The sequence below is a fragment of the Lissotriton helveticus genome, chromosome 4_1, assembly GCF_964261635.1.
Source record: "Lissotriton helveticus chromosome 4_1, aLisHel1.1, whole genome shotgun sequence".
Classification (NCBI taxonomy): domain Eukaryota; kingdom Metazoa; phylum Chordata; class Amphibia; order Caudata; family Salamandridae; genus Lissotriton; species Lissotriton helveticus.
The window spans coordinates 1,306,212,805-1,306,230,995 of record NC_136063.1 but is presented as its reverse complement, the minus strand read 5'-3'; the positions used below and the strand labels follow the sequence as shown (position 1 = coordinate 1,306,230,995).

Genomic DNA, 18,191 nt, shown 5'->3' with positions numbered 1-18,191 from the left:
AAACAGTACGGCATTCAGGTACGGTACAGCGGCTTATGAGACCAATCTCCTGGACTTAAGGTGAGTATGGGGTAGGGGCCAAGGCAGCACCAGCAGGTCACCTCCAGCAGCACGAAGGCATCCGGGTGCAGGGGTGCAAAACAGTACAGGGTGCCCAATGTTAATCAATGGAGATTGGCCTGCGGGAAAAGAGGCTGCAGGTTTGACCTGGGAGGCCAGTCGGACTGAAACACCAGGGTGGCTCAGGCCTCACAATGCTCAGGGATGTGGGGACCTTTGGTCTTCTTCCCCAAGTTCCAGGGGCGACTGGTGCAGAGCTGTTCTTAGACATCAGTTATTTTTTTACCGGCAGCAGTCGCGGTTGAGTGAGGCCTGCGAACAGAGGCTGCAGGCGGCGTGGAAGTCCACAGTAGGGAAACCCAAGGGGGGCTTTGAGTCTGGGGACCATGTTGACACAGTTGGCACACTGCAGCTCTGCAGCATGGGTGCAGTGGTGCTTTCTGGTGTCAAGTTTTCTGCGTCTTGGAGCCTCACAGCTCAGTGTTTGGTACCTGCAGGTTGCAGGGCAGCAGTTGCGCTATTGCACAGGAGTTCTTGGTTCCTGGGTGAAGTGCTGACAGGTCTCCCAGGCTTTAGAGTCACAGCAGGTGCAGGACAAGTCGTCTTTTTGTGCAATTGCTGACGTCAGGAGGCAGGCCAGTAGGGTTGATCTCAAGTCAGTAGCTGGGTCTTCTGTTCTAGCGTTTTGCGACTCTGCACATCCGTCTTCATCTTTTAGGTAGGCAGGATCTGATTTTCCCTAAATACTGAATTTAGGGGCATGTGGTGAGTGTAGGGTAGTAGCCAATGGGATTCTACTCTGGGATCACTACATCCCCTACATGACTACTTCCTATGAGAAATGGGCATAACCCAGTCTCAGAGTTCCTAAGTTTGCCATCACCAAAATTGCTAACTTTGAAAAGTCGCCTCCAATTCAGGTAACCAGCCTTAGGGGTGTTACTAGCCGAGTGTGAACACGCCTATTTGACTAGCTAATTTTCCTACTATGCAGGTGCCAAATAGCTCTGGAAAGAGAGACTCCAACATCCTCTCCTTCCAGAGAAACAGATTTGCATACTAAAATCAATGGGCTCTTTGAAGCTTCTCTGCCTGGGAATGCTAATCTGTAGGTCATCCTGAGGGAGGGGGTGTAAACACCTTCTGCCCGAGCAGGCTTTGTTTCTGACCTCCTGAGAGCAAAGGCCCTCTCCTTGGGGGTGAGGCACTTGTCTCTGGTGACTGGCTGGCAAAAACCAGGTTGTCAGCACACCAGTAGCTGGTAGGTTTTCAGGGGGCACCTCTAAGGTTCCCTCTGTGTGCATGTATTAATAATTCCAACACTGGCATCACTGTGGGGTTATTAATGCGAGATGTTTAATATCAACCATCCCTATTTTCAATGAAGCCTTCATGTAGCTGGGAATTTTGTTTTCACCAGTTTCCAGCACATGCACTTAACATGGCTTCCCTATTCACTTTTACTGGCAGCAATGGAACTGACCAGCACAGGGGCATATCTACACATGCAGGTATGCCCTCACATGTAGCTTAGTGCACCCTGTCTTTTGGCTGATGGAGGGGTGACTTAGCTATACTTCATGCAGTGTCTGTGGGCATGGTACACAGAGGTATGTGCCATGTCTTGTTTACATTTTTGTCTGCACCAAGGCACTCTGCCTGCAGTGGCAGTCTGTATGTGTTTGGGGAGAGGTTCTTTAGGGTGGTACAGTTTGTGCTGCAGCTGTTAAGGACCCTCTTTAGCCTCCTTGCCCTACATACCAAGGGTATCATTTACTAGGGACTTTCAGGGAGTGCTAAAGGTATTGCCAATTGGGGAGCCGGATCCCAGTGCACTTCCAGTCGAATCACATCAAATACCAGGCAAAATGTGAGGGTGAGCATGTCAGAAAATGCCTGTTTCGTACATAAACTCCCCCCCCCCAATCAAATGAAAGAGAATGAGACTAACCATTCCCAAGAGAGTTTTTATCTTCTAAGTGTAAAAACCTGGAAAGGCCATCCACATTGCCATGGTCAGTCCCAGGTCTCTGCTCCACTGTAAAGTCCATACCCTGTAAGGAGATGGATCAGCTCAACTGTTTGGGATTTTCACCTTTCATTTGCTTCAGCCATCTCAGAGGCCTATGGTCAGTTTGAACAAGGAAGTGAGAGCCATACAAGTATGGCCTAAACTTCTTCAGGGACCAAACCACAGCAAAGGCTTCCACCTAAATAGCACTCCATCGCTTCGCTATGGCGAGTAACCTCCTGCTAATGAAAGCAGCAGGCTGATCATGGCCATCATCGTTGTTTTGGGATAGGACCACTCCTATCCCATTAGTTCTGAGGCATCTTTCTGCATTTTGAACTGTGTGAATAATAAGAACGTTTAGAATGGGTGCTGAACACATTGCTTCCTTCAGTGTCAAAAGCCTTTTGACAGCTCACTGTCCAGTGTACTTTCTTTAACATTTTCTTGGATGTCAATTTTAGGAAGGGTGCCACAATAGTATTGTACCACTTCACAAACCTCCTGTAGTACCCAGTCAAGCCACTGAATGCCCTGACTAAATTCTGGGTGGTTGCACCTACCCAATCCACAGTTGTCTGGAACTTGGGTTGTAAGGGTTGAACTTTACCTCCACCTACAAGGTGTTCCAAATAGACAACAGAGCCCTAACCTATTTGGCACTTGCTTGCCTTGATAGTGAGGCCTGCACTCTGCAGTGCTTTAAGGACCTTTCCAAGGTGGATCAAATGATCCTGCCAAATGGAGCAAAAAACAGCAATACTGGCTAGATTTTCTGCACTAAATGCATCCAACCCAACAAGGTCTTTGTTCACCAGCTTTATGAAGATGGCAGGGGAGTTCTTTAGTCCGAAGGGCATAACAGTGAACTGATAGTGCCCATCTGGGGTTGAAAATGCAGATTTTTCTTTTGCTCTTGGGGTCAGACTCATCAGCCAGGACGCTGATGTGAGATCAAAAGTACTGGGAGATTTGGCTGCTCCCAACCTGTCAGTCAATTAATCTGCCTTAGGAATTTGGTGTACATGGATTAAGGCCCCTTTAGTCCACACAAAACCTCAGCTGTCTGTTACCACCCTTGGTATGAGGTTTGGGGACTACGAAAACTGGGCTGGCCCAGGGGCTCTCATAAGGTTCAATGACCCTCAGTTCCAACATCTTGCTTACTTCAGCTTTGAGGTTCTCTTTGACATGGCCAGGCTGCCTGTAAATTTTGTTTTTGACAGGTATGCTGTCCCCATTGTCCACATCATGTGTACACCGGTTGGTCTGACCAAGAGTCCAGGAGAAGAGCTCCGCATACTGATTTAGGACTTGCCTGCAGTCAGCCTACTGTAGGGCGGAGAGGGTGTCTGAAAAGACAACTCCTTCTACTGACCCATCTTTAAGGTTGTGAGAGAGGTGGTCAGGGAGAGGTTCACTCTCTTTTTCCTAGTCCTCATCAGTGACCATCAGCAAGGCCACACCAGCCCTGTCCTGTGGTTTATATGGATGACCCTTTTGGATTCCTGCAAGTGCCAAGGCCCACCAGATAGGTGACTTCCCCTTTTCTTTCTGAATCTCTCAACTAAACAGTTTGTTTGTGGGTGATCGATAGTAGTAAACTTGTTTGCCACTCCACATTCAGCCCACATGGCTTTTAGGCAGCCAGTCATGAAGTTACTACCTCTGTCTGACACCACCTCGTTATGAAAACCCACTCTAGTAAAAATACTATTGAGGACTCTGGCAACTGCAGGAGCAGAGGCAGTCCTTAGGGGAATAGCTTCAGTGTACCTGATGGCTTGATCCACTACAACCAGTATAAATCTGTTCCCTTATCCTGTTGGAGGGTCAAGGGGACCAGCAACGTAAATCCCTGCCCTTTCAAAGGGAACCTGAACCACTGGGAGTGGAATTAATGGAGCCTCATCCGACACATGTGTAAAGTATGCAGACGTGAAGTTGGAATCCGGGCCTTGGCTACTGCAGGGGCTGTTGTAAACCTAAGTGGTAATGGCTTGGGGATACCTGGTAGCATGATCCACTACTACCAGTATGTATTTGTTTCCTGAGGCCGTGGGAGGTTCAAGTGGACCCACTATATCCACACCTACACTTTCAAAGGGAACCACAACCACTGGTAGTGGAATTAGGGGGGCCTTTGGGTGTCCACCTGTTTTGCTAATGGCTTGGCAGGTGACACAGGAGATGACAAAGTCCTTCACTTTTTGGGACATCTGTGGACAAAAGTGGTTAACACGTCCTTCCCAAGTTTTTGTCTGGCCTAGATGTCCAGCTAGATAGATGTCATGGGCCAATTTGAGCAGAAACTCTCTATACTACTATCACTCTCCTATTGGCACCAGATTTGAGGTCTCAGGCCTCAGTGTACAAGAGTCCCTCTTTCCAATAGACCCTTTGGGAGCCACTGACATCTCCTTAACCCTGTGCAGCAGCTTGATGCTTCAGGCTTTCAAGAGTGGGACAGACCTGCTGCCCAAGGCACAGCAGTTTCCTAGAGTGTCCCTCTGGATCCAAGAGCTCTACTTCATAAGTTTCAAGTACCACGAGCTCAGTTGCCTCTGGGGCTGACCAGTCCTCTATCTGAGGCGAGGGATCAAGATCCTCCTGGTGTGTGGAAGCTGTGTCACCAGTCTTCTTAACTTTTCTCTTGGGAGGTTGGGCCATCATTTCATGGTCCCTTTTCACCCTGTGCTAGGTTTCCACGCACACTATTTCAGGGATGTTTATCATTGCTGCATGTTTCATTCTTTCTACCTCAGCCTATGCTTAGGTCTCCAGATCATTTCCAAGCAGACAAGGGACTAGTAGTTTTTGCGAGACCACTACCCGTTTCAGGCCAGTAACCCCTCCTCAATCTAACATTCCCATAGCCAGGGGATGAACGACAGTGTCATTATCAGCATTGGTTACTGGTGAAGATTTTGCAGTTAGGAATTGTCCTGGGGAAACCAGTGATTCTCTCACCATAGTGACACAGGCTCCTGTATCCCTGAGGGTTTCTACACTTGATCCATTGATTTTGGGGTGCTGTAGGTACTTTTTTAAGTTTGTGGGTCATACAGCTAGGGTTGCCATATCTACCTCAACTCTGATATGCACACCATTGATCCCATCTGGAGATTTGCCATTGCAGGGTTAGCTGGAGGGGGGACTAGGGGCGTGTTTGTTGGGACAGGCCAGATCTCCAGTTGGGTGTCCCATTTTGTTACATTCGAAACACCAGGCCTTAGCAGGATTAAAGTTTCCCCCTTATATCCACAGATGGGCTGTGAAGGGTTCTTGGACCAACCCCTTGAACAGGAATTTGGGGGCCGTTAGAAGACTTTTGGTTTTCTCACCCTCTTTTCTCTGGGGAGGCTTTGTAACCCATTTTGTTCAGTCACCCCCCAGCGGTTGTCTCAGTCACCCTTGCCTGGACTCCGTGGTCTGCCTTCTTTCCCAATTCTTGGGGAGAAATTGGGCCTTGGTCTACCAGATACTGATGCAAATTTTCATTAATGCAGTTACTTAACGTGTGTTCCTTCATAAACAAATTCTTAAGACCATTGTAATCCTGCACTTTACTTCCAGTCAACCAACCACCTAGTGTTTTTACTGAGTAGTGTACATATTCCAACCAGGACTGACTCTGGATTTTCTGAGCCCCCCTGAATTTAATTCTGTACTCCTTAGTTGAGAGTCCAAATCCCTCAATCAGGGTGCCCTTCATGAGTTCATAAGGCTCCCCTTCTGCGTGAACAGTACCTAAAAGAGTGAACCCCCCCCAGTGAGTCTTCCTCACTTTCCTGGCTACACAGTCTCTCATAGGCTGTGAACCATTTGGTGGTATCACTATCCTCAAATTTAGGTACAATCCCTTTGGGGATTTTAGGATCAAAAGATCCCCTCTTATCTTGGTTGTTTTAATTGCTGCCACCATTGATGGGTCCTAGACCCATCTCTGCTTTTTCCCGAGCCAGAAGCCTAGTCTCTAGCTCTAGCCTTTTGGTCAACCTGGCTAAAAGGATGTCCTCTTCATTGACATTGTCTTCACTGTCTTGTACAGAGTCTGCCCTACCTCTGTAGGATCTAGACCCTCTACTCCTTGGTCTGGAGGAGTAGGGCACAAAGTCCTCATCCTCCCAAATTAGTTTAGGTAGTGTGTTTAATACCCTATCATCTTCACTACTTTCCTATCTACCTGGAGATCTTCTCCTTCGGTAGTGGGGTGGTGGTCCCTTGCATGCCCTGCCAGCAACTACAGGAGTTGTGCTCAAGTAGGATTGTATCCAGTTTTACATTTTTTTTAGCTTGACAAAGAAACCTTAACTCTCTAACCACTGGGCTGTAGTAAGAGGTGAGGTGGCGTTCCTTAACCATCTTGTCTGGGTTGCTCATTATTTTACTAAAGTGGAGTTCTTTTTAGAAGACTTACACAAAAAGTTCTAAGTACTCACCCCCCCTTACTAAAAGATGCTACAGGGACTTCATCCAAGGCCCTAACAAGACTTTTAGAAATATAGAAAATAACCAATAATAAAAAAGAGTTGTACTAAAGTCAATTTTTGGGATTTTGGGGATTTTTGTCGCGTAATCAGGTATTGTCTAAGTTAGTCCAACAAATGCAAAGTCGTAGACCCCACCACTGATCGACCATGTAGGAAGCTGGCTCTCTATATACTATACCAAAGTAAGATATAGCGTGCACAGAGTCCAGTGGATCCCCAGAGGTATAACAGAGGCTAAATTAGATAATCACTAACAGCTCTATATTGGGTTGTGTGGTCGAGCAATTAGGCTTATGATGAGTGTGTGTTAAGCATTTATCACTTATTCAAGACTGATGGAACAAACTTAGAGACAGAGTCCAGACCAATTAAGTAAGTACAAAAGGGCATACTTGTTTTATTTCTAGAACCAAGCAGAACTTAGCACAGGTGGGTAAAATACACTTTCAAATGCAAGACTGTACACAGAGATGCAATTGTGGATGGAAATGGAATTGTATTTGCCTTCAAAACAGTTCAAAATACATTGAGATCACTTTTGATTAATATTTAGATTACTTTTCAGCTACTCTCCATGATATGCCTAAATATCACACTGTGGAGCTTACAAAAACACATGTAGGTACGACAGTTCTTGGTTCAAAAGACTGATTTCCAGACAAAAGTCGGTTCAACAGACATTTTTAGGGGAATAATCATAACTGTGTTCATATTGAAGGAAAGAATGTTATTTGTTTGCAGGTAAGTAAACAACCTGCAAAAATAGCTTTTTGGGGGTAGAACCAAGGTTTAAGAAGGCACTCAAATTGCACTACCAGCAGCACTGAGGCTGCCGGGTGCAGAGTGCAGGGGACCAATGTTAGCCAATGGGGCTAAGGGGCTTTCGGTCAAGGGCTGCTTACGATCCGGCCACTCGGTTGTGGGAGCAAAGATCCTGGTGTTGAGATCAGCACTGCAGGGGCCAACAGACGGCACAGGAGCTGCACCGCCAGGGGCACAGAGGTGGCTGGATGCAGAGTGCCAAGGAGACGACTGAAGCCCTTTAATTTTTAATGGAGATCTCCAGTTTAGAAGAAAATATGCAGGCTCTAGCAAAGTGGTTTCCTGAGGACGACCACTGGCAGGAGAGGTAAGTTGGGTAATCTACCGTGTGTTCTCGGGATCGGGGAGAAAAAAACAGCGTAACACAACAACGATGTTTAAACCAATGATTGCCTTCCCAGCAACCGTTTAATGCCAGATTGGTTAAGATAAAGGAAAAGTAGGAACTCAGTAATACACTGTCCCGCTACTGTGTGGTAACCCCACAACCAATAGTCAAACAAGAAAGAACAATAAAGAGTAGGCAACGATACCCATTAGCCGCCCAGGTCCTCAGGTAGGGCTTACGCTCCAACCGTCCTCCGCATGAATACCGGTCCCGGTATTCCCCAACGGAGGACACTGTGCAAAGTAACGGCCAAAAATGCAGTTCGAAAGTGGCTAATGGGGGTTGGCTCTGTTCCCTATGTACAGCGCTCGTCAATGTGACCCTTGCGCTGTTACAGCAATATTCGGGAATGCCCAGCCGGGCACTCTACCTCAGGGCAGGGCTGGCGTTTAAGGGAGCAGCCGCTCAACCTTCACTGTTGGTAATACCAGGTAATTGACGCCAGAATATCCTTCGTGCGTAGTGCTCGATAGTTTGAGGCACCTACACACAGCGTTTCCTCTCCGGGTCACGGAAACAAGAAACCCAAGCAGAGATGCTGCAAACACCTCCGTGGTGTGCGTCTCTTCCCCAAATCCTGTCTCAGGAGTCTATAAACAAACACTCGACGAGACTCCTCAAAATCGGGGGGGGGAGTGAGAAGCCGCTCTGCCTTACCTCCCGAACGTATCGGAGCTGCAGCAAACGAATACACGGGTCCGCAGTCACCAGCAAACAGGACATGGGTCCGCAGTCCGCAGAAAACAAAACACGGGTCCACAGGAAGGCCGGCAAGGATCTCAATATCCGACGGCTTTCCTTGCACAGCTGTGCCATATATAGGCGTTTCCGGTTTGCGCGCTGACCGCGCTAGGCATGCTGGTGCCTGTAGTTCTTGGTCTGCCGGCTGCCGAGTCGCGCTGCGGGGTCCGGGGGGGGGGGGTCCTTGACAAGTTGGGTTCTTGGAGGAAGCCTGGACACCGTTGGTTGGGTCCACCTAAGGCCGTGGGGCGTCTGGTCTTCTTGCCTGCTCCAGTCACGATCGGGATGACCCCTTAGGTTGAGTCTGCAGGCTTTGGTCTGAAGTGGCTTTGGTCTGAAGTTTGAGTTAGGTCAGGGACCACCAGATCCCAGGTCAGGATCACAGGTGGGGAGACCTCCTCGTGGTGTTGGGCAACTCAAACTCGAGCCGTGGTGCAGAACAGCAACCACGCCGGTCACCCTGGGGTCCCTCAAGGTTCCCGCCTTATCTCCTACCCTTTTCAATCAATGTATGGAACCCTTAACTGAAATTCTGAAACTCTACAATATTCATTACCACATGAATGCGGATGATACCCAGCTATACCTTAAAAGAAAACATCTCCGGATGACATCCGCTTACTCAACACAACTTTGCAAAAAAAAAACATCTGGCTGACAAAAAACACCTCAAACTCAATGCGCTCAAAACAGACTTTCTCCTAATCTCCCCACCACAAGTACACAGTGACAGAACACTGGATGAAACACTTAACAGCCTTCAACTGCTCACCTCACATTATTGATTCCATAAGATCACTGGGAATAATACTCGACAATAACCTCACCATGCGGGAACACATCAGCACAGCCCCCAGAGTGAACATTCATATAAACATTCTCAGAAAACTAAAACCCTTCCTCAATGACGACGACCTAAAAACAACCATACAATCTGTAGTGATACGCTGAATAGACTATGGGAATACAACCCTATTTGGCTTGCCGATATCCAGACTGGAAACCACTAAGAGCCTCCCTCAACGCGGCTGCAAGACTCGCCACCAGCTCCAAACAATCACATCACCCCTGATCTGAAGGCACTGAATTGGCTCCCTTATGAGGCAAGATCACAGCTAAAAATTGCCTGCTTGACACACAAAGCCTTCACTTCAACACACCAAAGTATCTAGCCAATAACCTGCAATTATCAGGCAGGAGCAGAACTATGAGAAGCAGCAACACCTTGCTATTAAAACTGCATACATTTCGGAAAAAGAAAACCTACATCTTCACCTCCTCCGGCCTAGCACCTAGGATCGGCAATTGGAATGAGCCCCTCCACCACTTCCTTCAAAAAAGAAGTCACACTACTTCTTATGAACAAAACTCTCCCCTGATCCCAGCTCTGATGCAAGTTGGGTACTAATCAGACGCTGCTCATCTATCAGAATCCGCAATGAACTCTAAGCGAGAATGGCTACTACACTACGGACCTACAACGAGAACGGACAACATTTATGATCTCCTGTTAGCTACTCATATCTATGTGACTAGTTCTCACTTTTTCTTTTGATGTAACTTTTGTAAAACTCTAATACCCTCAACAGGTCTAGTTTGCGATATATAAAACTTTCTAAATAAAGTAAAATAAAAAAATACTACATTTAGGGATGTTACAGGACTCTGCAGGTCAGGAACAATAGGTACCTTCCTTAGGCTGAGTACACCCCCAGTATGCCGCCCTCCAGTGTGAGGGGGCACGAACCTCTCTCTGATTGGTGGGGTCCCCTCATCTTCAAGATGGAGGGGACTGAGATGTGGGCTTCACCGCGCCTATCCCACCAGAGGGGTGGGGTTGGCAAAGGTGGGCACATCTCTTCTCCTAACTCTGTTTTCCCGCTGATTCTGCCGTCCAAAGTGGGGTCAGAACCGGTGGGAGCCAGTTGCTGAGAACAGCAAAAGGCAGGGTCAGCTATCAAAGTCGGCAGTCCTTTGAAGCTTCCCTTTCATGGATCCTGCCCATCCTGGGAGAGGAGGCATGAAACCTATGCCCTGGATGGGCTTTGTTTCTGGACCCAGAGAGCGGAGGCCCTCTACCCAGGGGTCCAGAATCCTATCTGGTGGTGGCAAATGGCGGGTAGCCATTCAGGAGCAACTCCAGGGCTGGTCATTTTCAGGAGGCATCTCTAAGATGCTCTCTGTGTACATTTTACATTAAATCCCACACTGACATCAGTGTGGGTTTAATGTGCTGAGATGTTTGCTACCAAACTTCCCAGAGTTTAGAAAAGCCGTTATGGAGCAGTGGAGTTCTTTATGACCAACTCCCACACTATATACTCTTCATGACTGTTACTGCACTTACAATGTCTAAGAATGGACTTAGATCCTGTAGGGGTACAGTGCTCATTCAACTGTACCCTCACCTGTGGGCTAGTACACCCTGCTAGAGGGGTGACTTACCTAGTCCCCAGGAAGTGGGTTGCAGGCATGGCACAGGGATGTGTGCCATGTCGACTCTTCACTTTTCTCTGTACTAAAATAATGGCAGTGTGTGGGTGTTCAAGTACGGGCCCCTAAGGGTGGCACAATAAGTGCTGCAGGGGTTAGAGGCCTTCCCTGGTCACAGTGCCCTTGGTACCAATGGTACCATTTACTAGGGGCTTAACTGTGGCCAGAGATTTGCCAATTGTAGGTACAAAGGTACAGTTTTGGGGAAAGAACTCAGGCCCTGGGAACCTGACTGTCAGGGACCCAGGGCACATCAAATTAAAGTGTATCAAGTGTCAGGCAAAAAGTGGGGGGTAACCATGCAAAAAGGGGCATTTTCTTACAATTATCTTATGTCCCTCATGCTTGCTGGCTGAGAACTCTCCCTCTCAGTTTTTCTTCTTTTGTCTCTCTTATGTTCGCCACAGAAAGAGATTGTTATCTCTTGTGTAAACAGTTGGACTGTAGACAGCATCATGCCAAGGATACTGCGCACAGAATCTAACCTGACGATCGTGGTATTAATCAGTAGCAGCTAGAAACTGAGTAGTGGGGCGGGTGGGGGGGAGACAGTAACAGCAAGAAAAAGGGGAAAAAAAGAACTTACCTGCAGCCTGCCGTATTTCCGGTCTTCTGCTCCTCTTGTGGCTCCACTGTAGGCACAGGCTCCCAGCCTCCCCTGCGGCCAATCCTGAAGCTGCTCTCTGCTTTAGAGCAGCTTCAAGATAGGCCTCAGCGCTGAGGATTTGTACTCCTAGGGAGACTGGGGGTCCTGTGCTTTGCTATTTCCAACCCACCAACACTACTGGGCTGGGGAGAGCTTCAGTGCGCATGACGATTTGGCAGGCCTGAGACAGCTGGACAAAACATCATGCGCACTGATAGCAGTGCCCACCACTTTCTTCGTGGTGTATCATCCCCTAGACCCGCCCCCAAGACTCAGCCTGGAAACAAAATACAACAATAATAATCCAGGGTTTATTATTGTGTTCTTTTTTAACGCCGCTGGTGTTATTGAAGATCTGTATGGGCTTTTTTTATAACTAGTTCTTATTATTCTGCATAAATGTACCTATTACTTTTACTTTTTACAGAGATAAATCAGCATTGTGATATCCCATGGCTCATGGTATCCAGCAGCTTTGGCTTTTATTTTAGTGTGAATGAAATGGGAATTTAGATATATTTTTATGTTGTTCTTAACTTTGCTTGTGTCATGAGATTTGTTATTTGAGCTCTTAATGTCTCAATAATTGAATTTTTTATTGATGAATTTGTATGTCTCTTGTATTTTTATGGCTGAAAAAAGTACTGAATAAAGTTTTTAAACTGTATTTGCCCCATATTTGAAGACATTGACGGAATTTGATTCTTGTGAAGCAGTGGATATCTGTATATAAGTGATATGGGAACTGTGGTTCCCTGTGAGATTGGAGTTATGAGGGTCGCAAATTCACTGACTAGAGGATTGGAAACTAATATTTGAATTCAATTGAAAGTATTACAAGCTACACACATGGTTTAATTGTTTGGTTACTCTTGAGTAATGTCTGACCAGATGGCCTAACAAATTACTGAGGTTGAAATGCGGCCGACGTTCTCCTTTGGCAAATCAAGAGGAAGCATAATTTGCAATATGTATTTGTTATAATACCGACAAACACTTGTATTGTCATCCCTCTGCCATTGTTTGTCTTTTGTTTTACACTGTGATTTGCTGTTTATGTTTATTGAGTGTAACCTTGTGAGCACTAACTGTCTGTTTGATTTGGCTTTTGTATGTGGTTGTTTTGTAAAGAATAATCCAAATTGCAAAAAAAAAAAAAACTATTTATTTCTATTTTACAAACATTTCAACGTGGGTACCCTGTATTCTATGTATTGTTTTTTGTTTTCATTGTTGGTCTGATTTATACATTTGTTTGAATATATTGTAAATGTTGATTGTGTTGTAATGTTATCCTGGAATCGTTGTAGTCTCTATATTATATAATAATGTGTGGCACTATTTGTGCCTTAATTGCGCTTGGCAGTTGTCTAGTATTAGCAATTCTGACTGATTAGCTGGTGCTTTTAATGAGGGGAGGGCAACTGTACCAGGGTGTCTGACATTGTGATAGTTTTTCATCCCGTTGCCAAGTTTGTGAAAATCTAGCCGGTACTAATTCAAATATTTTTTTTTTACCTCTAGGATACTCCATTGATACAAGATGAACCTCAAGAAGATATTAGTTTGCACACAGAGCACACAGAGTTTCTTGAAGTTGGTGAAGAACAAAGCAAACGCGTTTACAGGTTATTTTTGATTTGATGCTTAACTTTAAATGTGACTTGAGGACAGCCACAGAGAAGATGAACATGTTTTAAAATGAAATTTTCATAGATTGGCTGTGATTTAAATTTAGCTCTCCTATTGATGTATTTCGAAGGGTGTAGTTGCACTCCATATACTGGTGTTGTCTTCTCCTCCTCCTTAGTTCTGTTTCAAGTGTGTGCCCATGTTGGGGATAGGAATCCAAAACCCTTGCCATAGTACAAAACAAAAAGATAATTAAGATATTAGAGATATTTTTCTTCCTCCAGCGGACACTGCCCCACCCCTTTCACTTCCATCCATTCCACCTGCATTCAGCTCTACAGTTCCTATTCTAGAGCTGAAAGGGCCACCGTCACCTGAAAGATCCAGGCACGTGAACCTTTCAATGACTGAACAGAGCTCTCTATGCACCCCACTGCTCAGAATTTGATTTGAAGTGCATATCGGACTGGGCTCTGTTATCAGCTTGCGCAAGGGTGCTCAAGGTGTGTCCACCTTTTCGTGCAGCCCCCTATTCACACAAGCTCTTCTCCCTATAGGGGGTGCCCACCTGTAGAGGAACTTTCTCAGTTCAAGGTGAGATGATTGTGCGGCCCTTGTATACTGGTGAATTCAATGTGCTTTATAAATGTTATACTGTTGAAGCATTGCGACATTCACAAAACATTCCTAATCATGGTCTTCTGCTTGGAGTTATTATGGACTAAATATTCTGCCAAAGCGATGGGCTGCTAACACAGCTGCTTGTCACTGATTGTTTGGACATTGTGCCATTGCTAAATGATGGAGACACTTGCAGAAGATCATGACTGGATTTGTGGTATTACAGACCTCCTCAGGCTCCAAAGCAGACAACTACTGGACTGGACAGTCTTGGAAATGTCATTGCCACAGTGGTCGTCTATTAGTTTCTTTACTGTACATTTTAACTACTTTTAATGAAACTGGAAGGAACATTAGCAGATGTTTATTGGTTTACCTGTTGTCTAGGTGTTGGATTAGGCCAGCCTCCCAAATGTTTATTGGACATAGATGAACATGGTTAAGGAAGGTTAGGATTTGTCCACATAGTTTACTGAGCTGAACACCATTAAATCAGATGGTTTGTTTTTTTCTCTTGGCTTCTTCTACCTGCAGATTTGTCACCTCCTGAATCTCCTCAAGGTGCCAGTAAAGTTGAAATTGCACTCTTGCACCAGTAGTTGTGTCTCTGCTCCGAATTAGCTCTTGTACTGACCCCAGATATGACATCACAGAACTGTAATATGCACCACACCGGTGCACTGACACCACTTTTTTCTGTGGCCTTCACAGATCCCTAATTACTTAGAGCATTTCCTCACATTCATTTTTACAGTATATTTGATTGTGTCTCCCCACTGAAAAGTTTGTCACTCCTTTCACAAACAAATGTTGCACCCAGACCCTCACAAAATTGGTGTTAAGTGGTTTGGGGCCCAAACCTGTCTCCAAGTCACATCAGAGGTGTGGGCTATTGTACGCCATGAAGGAGTGGGAGGCAAAACTCTTCATAGCACGAGACAAACTTCAAGCTCACTGTCAATCCAAATCTAGATCCAGTGCTAGGTCCCACAGCACCTCGCCTTGCAACCAGCAGGCTTTTAAAAACAAACACTTCCAAGGTCAAGTCCTGCACGAATAAGCACCAGAACATCACAAGGGATTCTTCAAATTATTTTACTCTCTCCCTTTCAAGGGTTATATTTTTTATTCGGTAGTCGGATTCCCTTTCTCCAGCCTTAACATATTTTTCAGAACTGGTTCTGGTACAGCTGGCCCCAGACCTGGAGTCCCTTAATGCCTCCCTGGTGCTTCAAGCCCCTGTCACTGATCTTGCACAGATTGGAGCTTTCACCCAGGTTCTGCCGCACTACGGCTTTCTCTGGTGCACCTTAGGACCCTAAAGTCTTCAGGGCCCCTGACTGGGGTTCCGCTGACTACTATCCTAGTGCCAGTTGATCCAGTTGAGCTTCTTGGTGATGTTCTGGCACAGACTGAACCCCTTTGTCTGCTGAAGGCATTACCGATTGCTCTGTAGCTTGCTCCCTTTTCACCAGCACCAACTTCAGATCCATTACAAAAAGAGGCACATTTTCAGTGATGAGTATTTTAGCAGGCTTGAGAGACTTTTTGGCCCTGTTCAGGGTCCATTCAGATGTCCAGTATTATTCACTGTGATAATAATTACGGCAGTGAGGCGGGAATTCTTTTGCTTGCTTTTGCTATGTATAGCGCTGACTGTTTAGCTCTGATTGTGGGTACTAGTGGCCTGGTTAGCTCTCCTTTGGTGGATCTGGACAAACCTTCAGGAGCTCCCATTGAGTCAGATACCTCATTCGTGGTGGTTCTGCCCAACACTGCAGAGTTCCTTTCATTGCTATTGCCTGTGAGGAGAACAAGGTTAGCCTCCTCACAGGTATTCTGTGGCCAGCATCCTATGCTGTTCAGCCATGGCTTCCCTTCCGCGAGGCATTGAAGGATCCCAGCTTTGTCACTGGGAGCAAATCAGCTTTTTCTACTTCACCATATCTCACGCTGCCATAGTCTGGCGCCTTTGTGACAATTATGTAGAAGTTGGCTATAATGGGCAAGACATGGCCAGACAGTTTCTCTGCTCTGGCCTGCAAACAGTGGATTTAATGGGCTTTTCTTTTGCTACCCGTCGTCATGCCTGAGCGAGTTGCACTGGTTTCTCGGGTGATGACCAGGCAAATATTATGGACGTATTTTTATTTTTTTAGAACTTAACTCCTTCTTGAAAAGTCTTGACTCTTCACTGGAAAACTGCAAACAAGGAAGGGCTACGACTCAGTCCTTGAAACTGGCTTCCCCTGCTTGCCAGTTTGGTAGGCAAAACCCAATGTTACAGGGCAACACATCCCAGCCGCTCTGCTAGGTTTTTCAACACTATGGGTGGCTTGGAGTCTCGAAGCACAGGAGCAAAAGTTCTCCTCCTTCTGTTTAGCCCCTCCTCCTAACAGCCCATATGGCCTGTAGGGGTGGAGTTGTTATTTCACTTTGCATTCTGGCAGTCTATTACCATGGACAATTGGTTCCTCCAGATTGTCAAACAAAGTTACACTCTTCCCTTCCAAGACTTTCCTCCACCGATCCTCTTTTTTCCATGTCACCTGGATGTCCATGCTGTAAGTTCTCCTTCTGTTGAACAAAATGTTGTGACATTGGTTCCAGAATATGAGGTCTAACTTGGATGGTCCTCCTGTTATTTTCTTGTTTCCAAGAAAAGTAATCCATGCTCCATTCTCGTCCTTCATGTAAAGAGTGCTTTGTACAGATGATCAAGATGCTTTGTCTTTTGTAGGTTCATTTTGGCTCTAGAGCTGGAAGCCGGGGTGTTGTCCGTAGACTTGCAGGAGACGCATTTTCGTAGTGAAATCCTGCATTTGCACAGGGAAGGTACCTGTGTTTTGTTGCGGGCTCCGCTCACTAAATATTTGCAGTCCTTACATTTAGGTTAACATCAGCCCTCAAGTCTTCGCAAAGGTGATATCTGTGGTGTGACACATCTTCATCAGTCAGGGTTCTCTGTATTGCCATGCCTCAACAACTGTCTGCTTTAGGTGGGTGCACCACAACTTGCTTTGCCCAGCTATAGACTACGAACCTTCCTACTGCATGGCCTGGGGTTTTGATCAACTTTGCCAAATCACAACTCGGCCCTCTGAGGATCTCATCTTCATTGGAGCAGAGCTAAACACTGCTCCTTGGAGGCCTGACTGCCTCTCCAGTGACTTTAAGACAATAAGTCTATGATTCTGATGTGTGGGAGGATACACACCTTCCTACCTTGACAGTTCTGCTTGGTTCTTTCATCCCTCTTATCGGTCACCAAGCTTCAGGTCACATGCATGCACTCCAGTGGTGCACTGCTTTCAGTGGGTATATAACACTGGGATTTACTAATGGACTGCATTCTAAATGTACTGAAAGTGGCTCAAGACATTGTAATCATGTCTTTTATGATTTTAATTAATCGAATAAAGTGTTTTGACTGACTGACTCAAGCCATTGGTTGATGACTGGGGTTGACTAGCCCTTTTCTGGCTTTCTATGACCATACCACCTCTTTAAATGTGGTCATCTCGAATGCATCAGTAATCTGAGGCCTGTGGTCCCCATAGAGCAGAAACCATATAGGTCTGCTTGAGCTTCAGGCTACCTTCCTGGTCCTCAAGGCATTTCTGCCTTTCAGCTGCTGTTGGTCAGTTCAGGTCCTCTAGGACAACACAACCACAAAGTGGTACGCTTGCTAACATGGGGATATGGGCTTGTGTCCTTTATTTCTGGAAGTGTTGAGGCTCTGTTCTTGGGCTTAGGCTCATAATGTCCATATGGCTGTGAATTATCTGGCACAGTCCCCAAAAGAATGGGCCGATTAGCTCAGTCGGCGTCACCTGCTCATTATGAGTGGAGTCTTAAACCAAATCTGGCTCAATCCATCTTTGCCCTCAGGGACAACCCTTCTGGTGGACCTGTGGCCACACCCAAAACGATATACTGTTTGCAGTTGTGCGCCCTGCAGAAATTCCAGAGAGGTTCTTTCCATCTTAGTGGGGATCGTGTGCCTTTCCTCCGTCACGCTGATGCCTTGGGTTCTGAGGAAGCTGCATTAGAACTGCAACAGATCTTGATCGCGTCAGACTGGCCACATATGGTGTGTTATTCTGATCTAGCCCATCTGCCCCAGTGGAATCTTCTGCTCAGAACAGTCCTCCTCCCACAATCGAAGAGTTAGTTTCTGCATCCAAGTCACCACAGCCGCCACCTTCATGTCTGGCGATCGAGCAGGGCATTCTGAGCTCCTTTGACCTGCCTTCAGAGACTTGTGGGCATCATCTTAGCTCA

At 46.3% G+C, this 18,191-nt stretch overlaps 1 protein-coding gene across 5 annotated transcripts in view; it reads left to right on the top strand.

Annotated features, from left to right (window-relative positions):
- Positions 1 to 18,191, top strand: part of ZNF236 (zinc finger protein 236) — a 1,196,152-nt gene that overhangs the window by 543,964 nt on the left and 633,997 nt on the right. For all 5 annotated transcript variants that reach the window (XM_078687874.1, XM_078687872.1, XM_078687873.1 and 2 more), the window contains exon 17: positions 13,179 to 13,282. In XM_078687874.1, the coding sequence (XP_078544000.1) occupies positions 13,179 to 13,282 (104 nt within the window). The remainder of the gene's footprint in view (positions 1 to 13,178; positions 13,283 to 18,191) is intronic.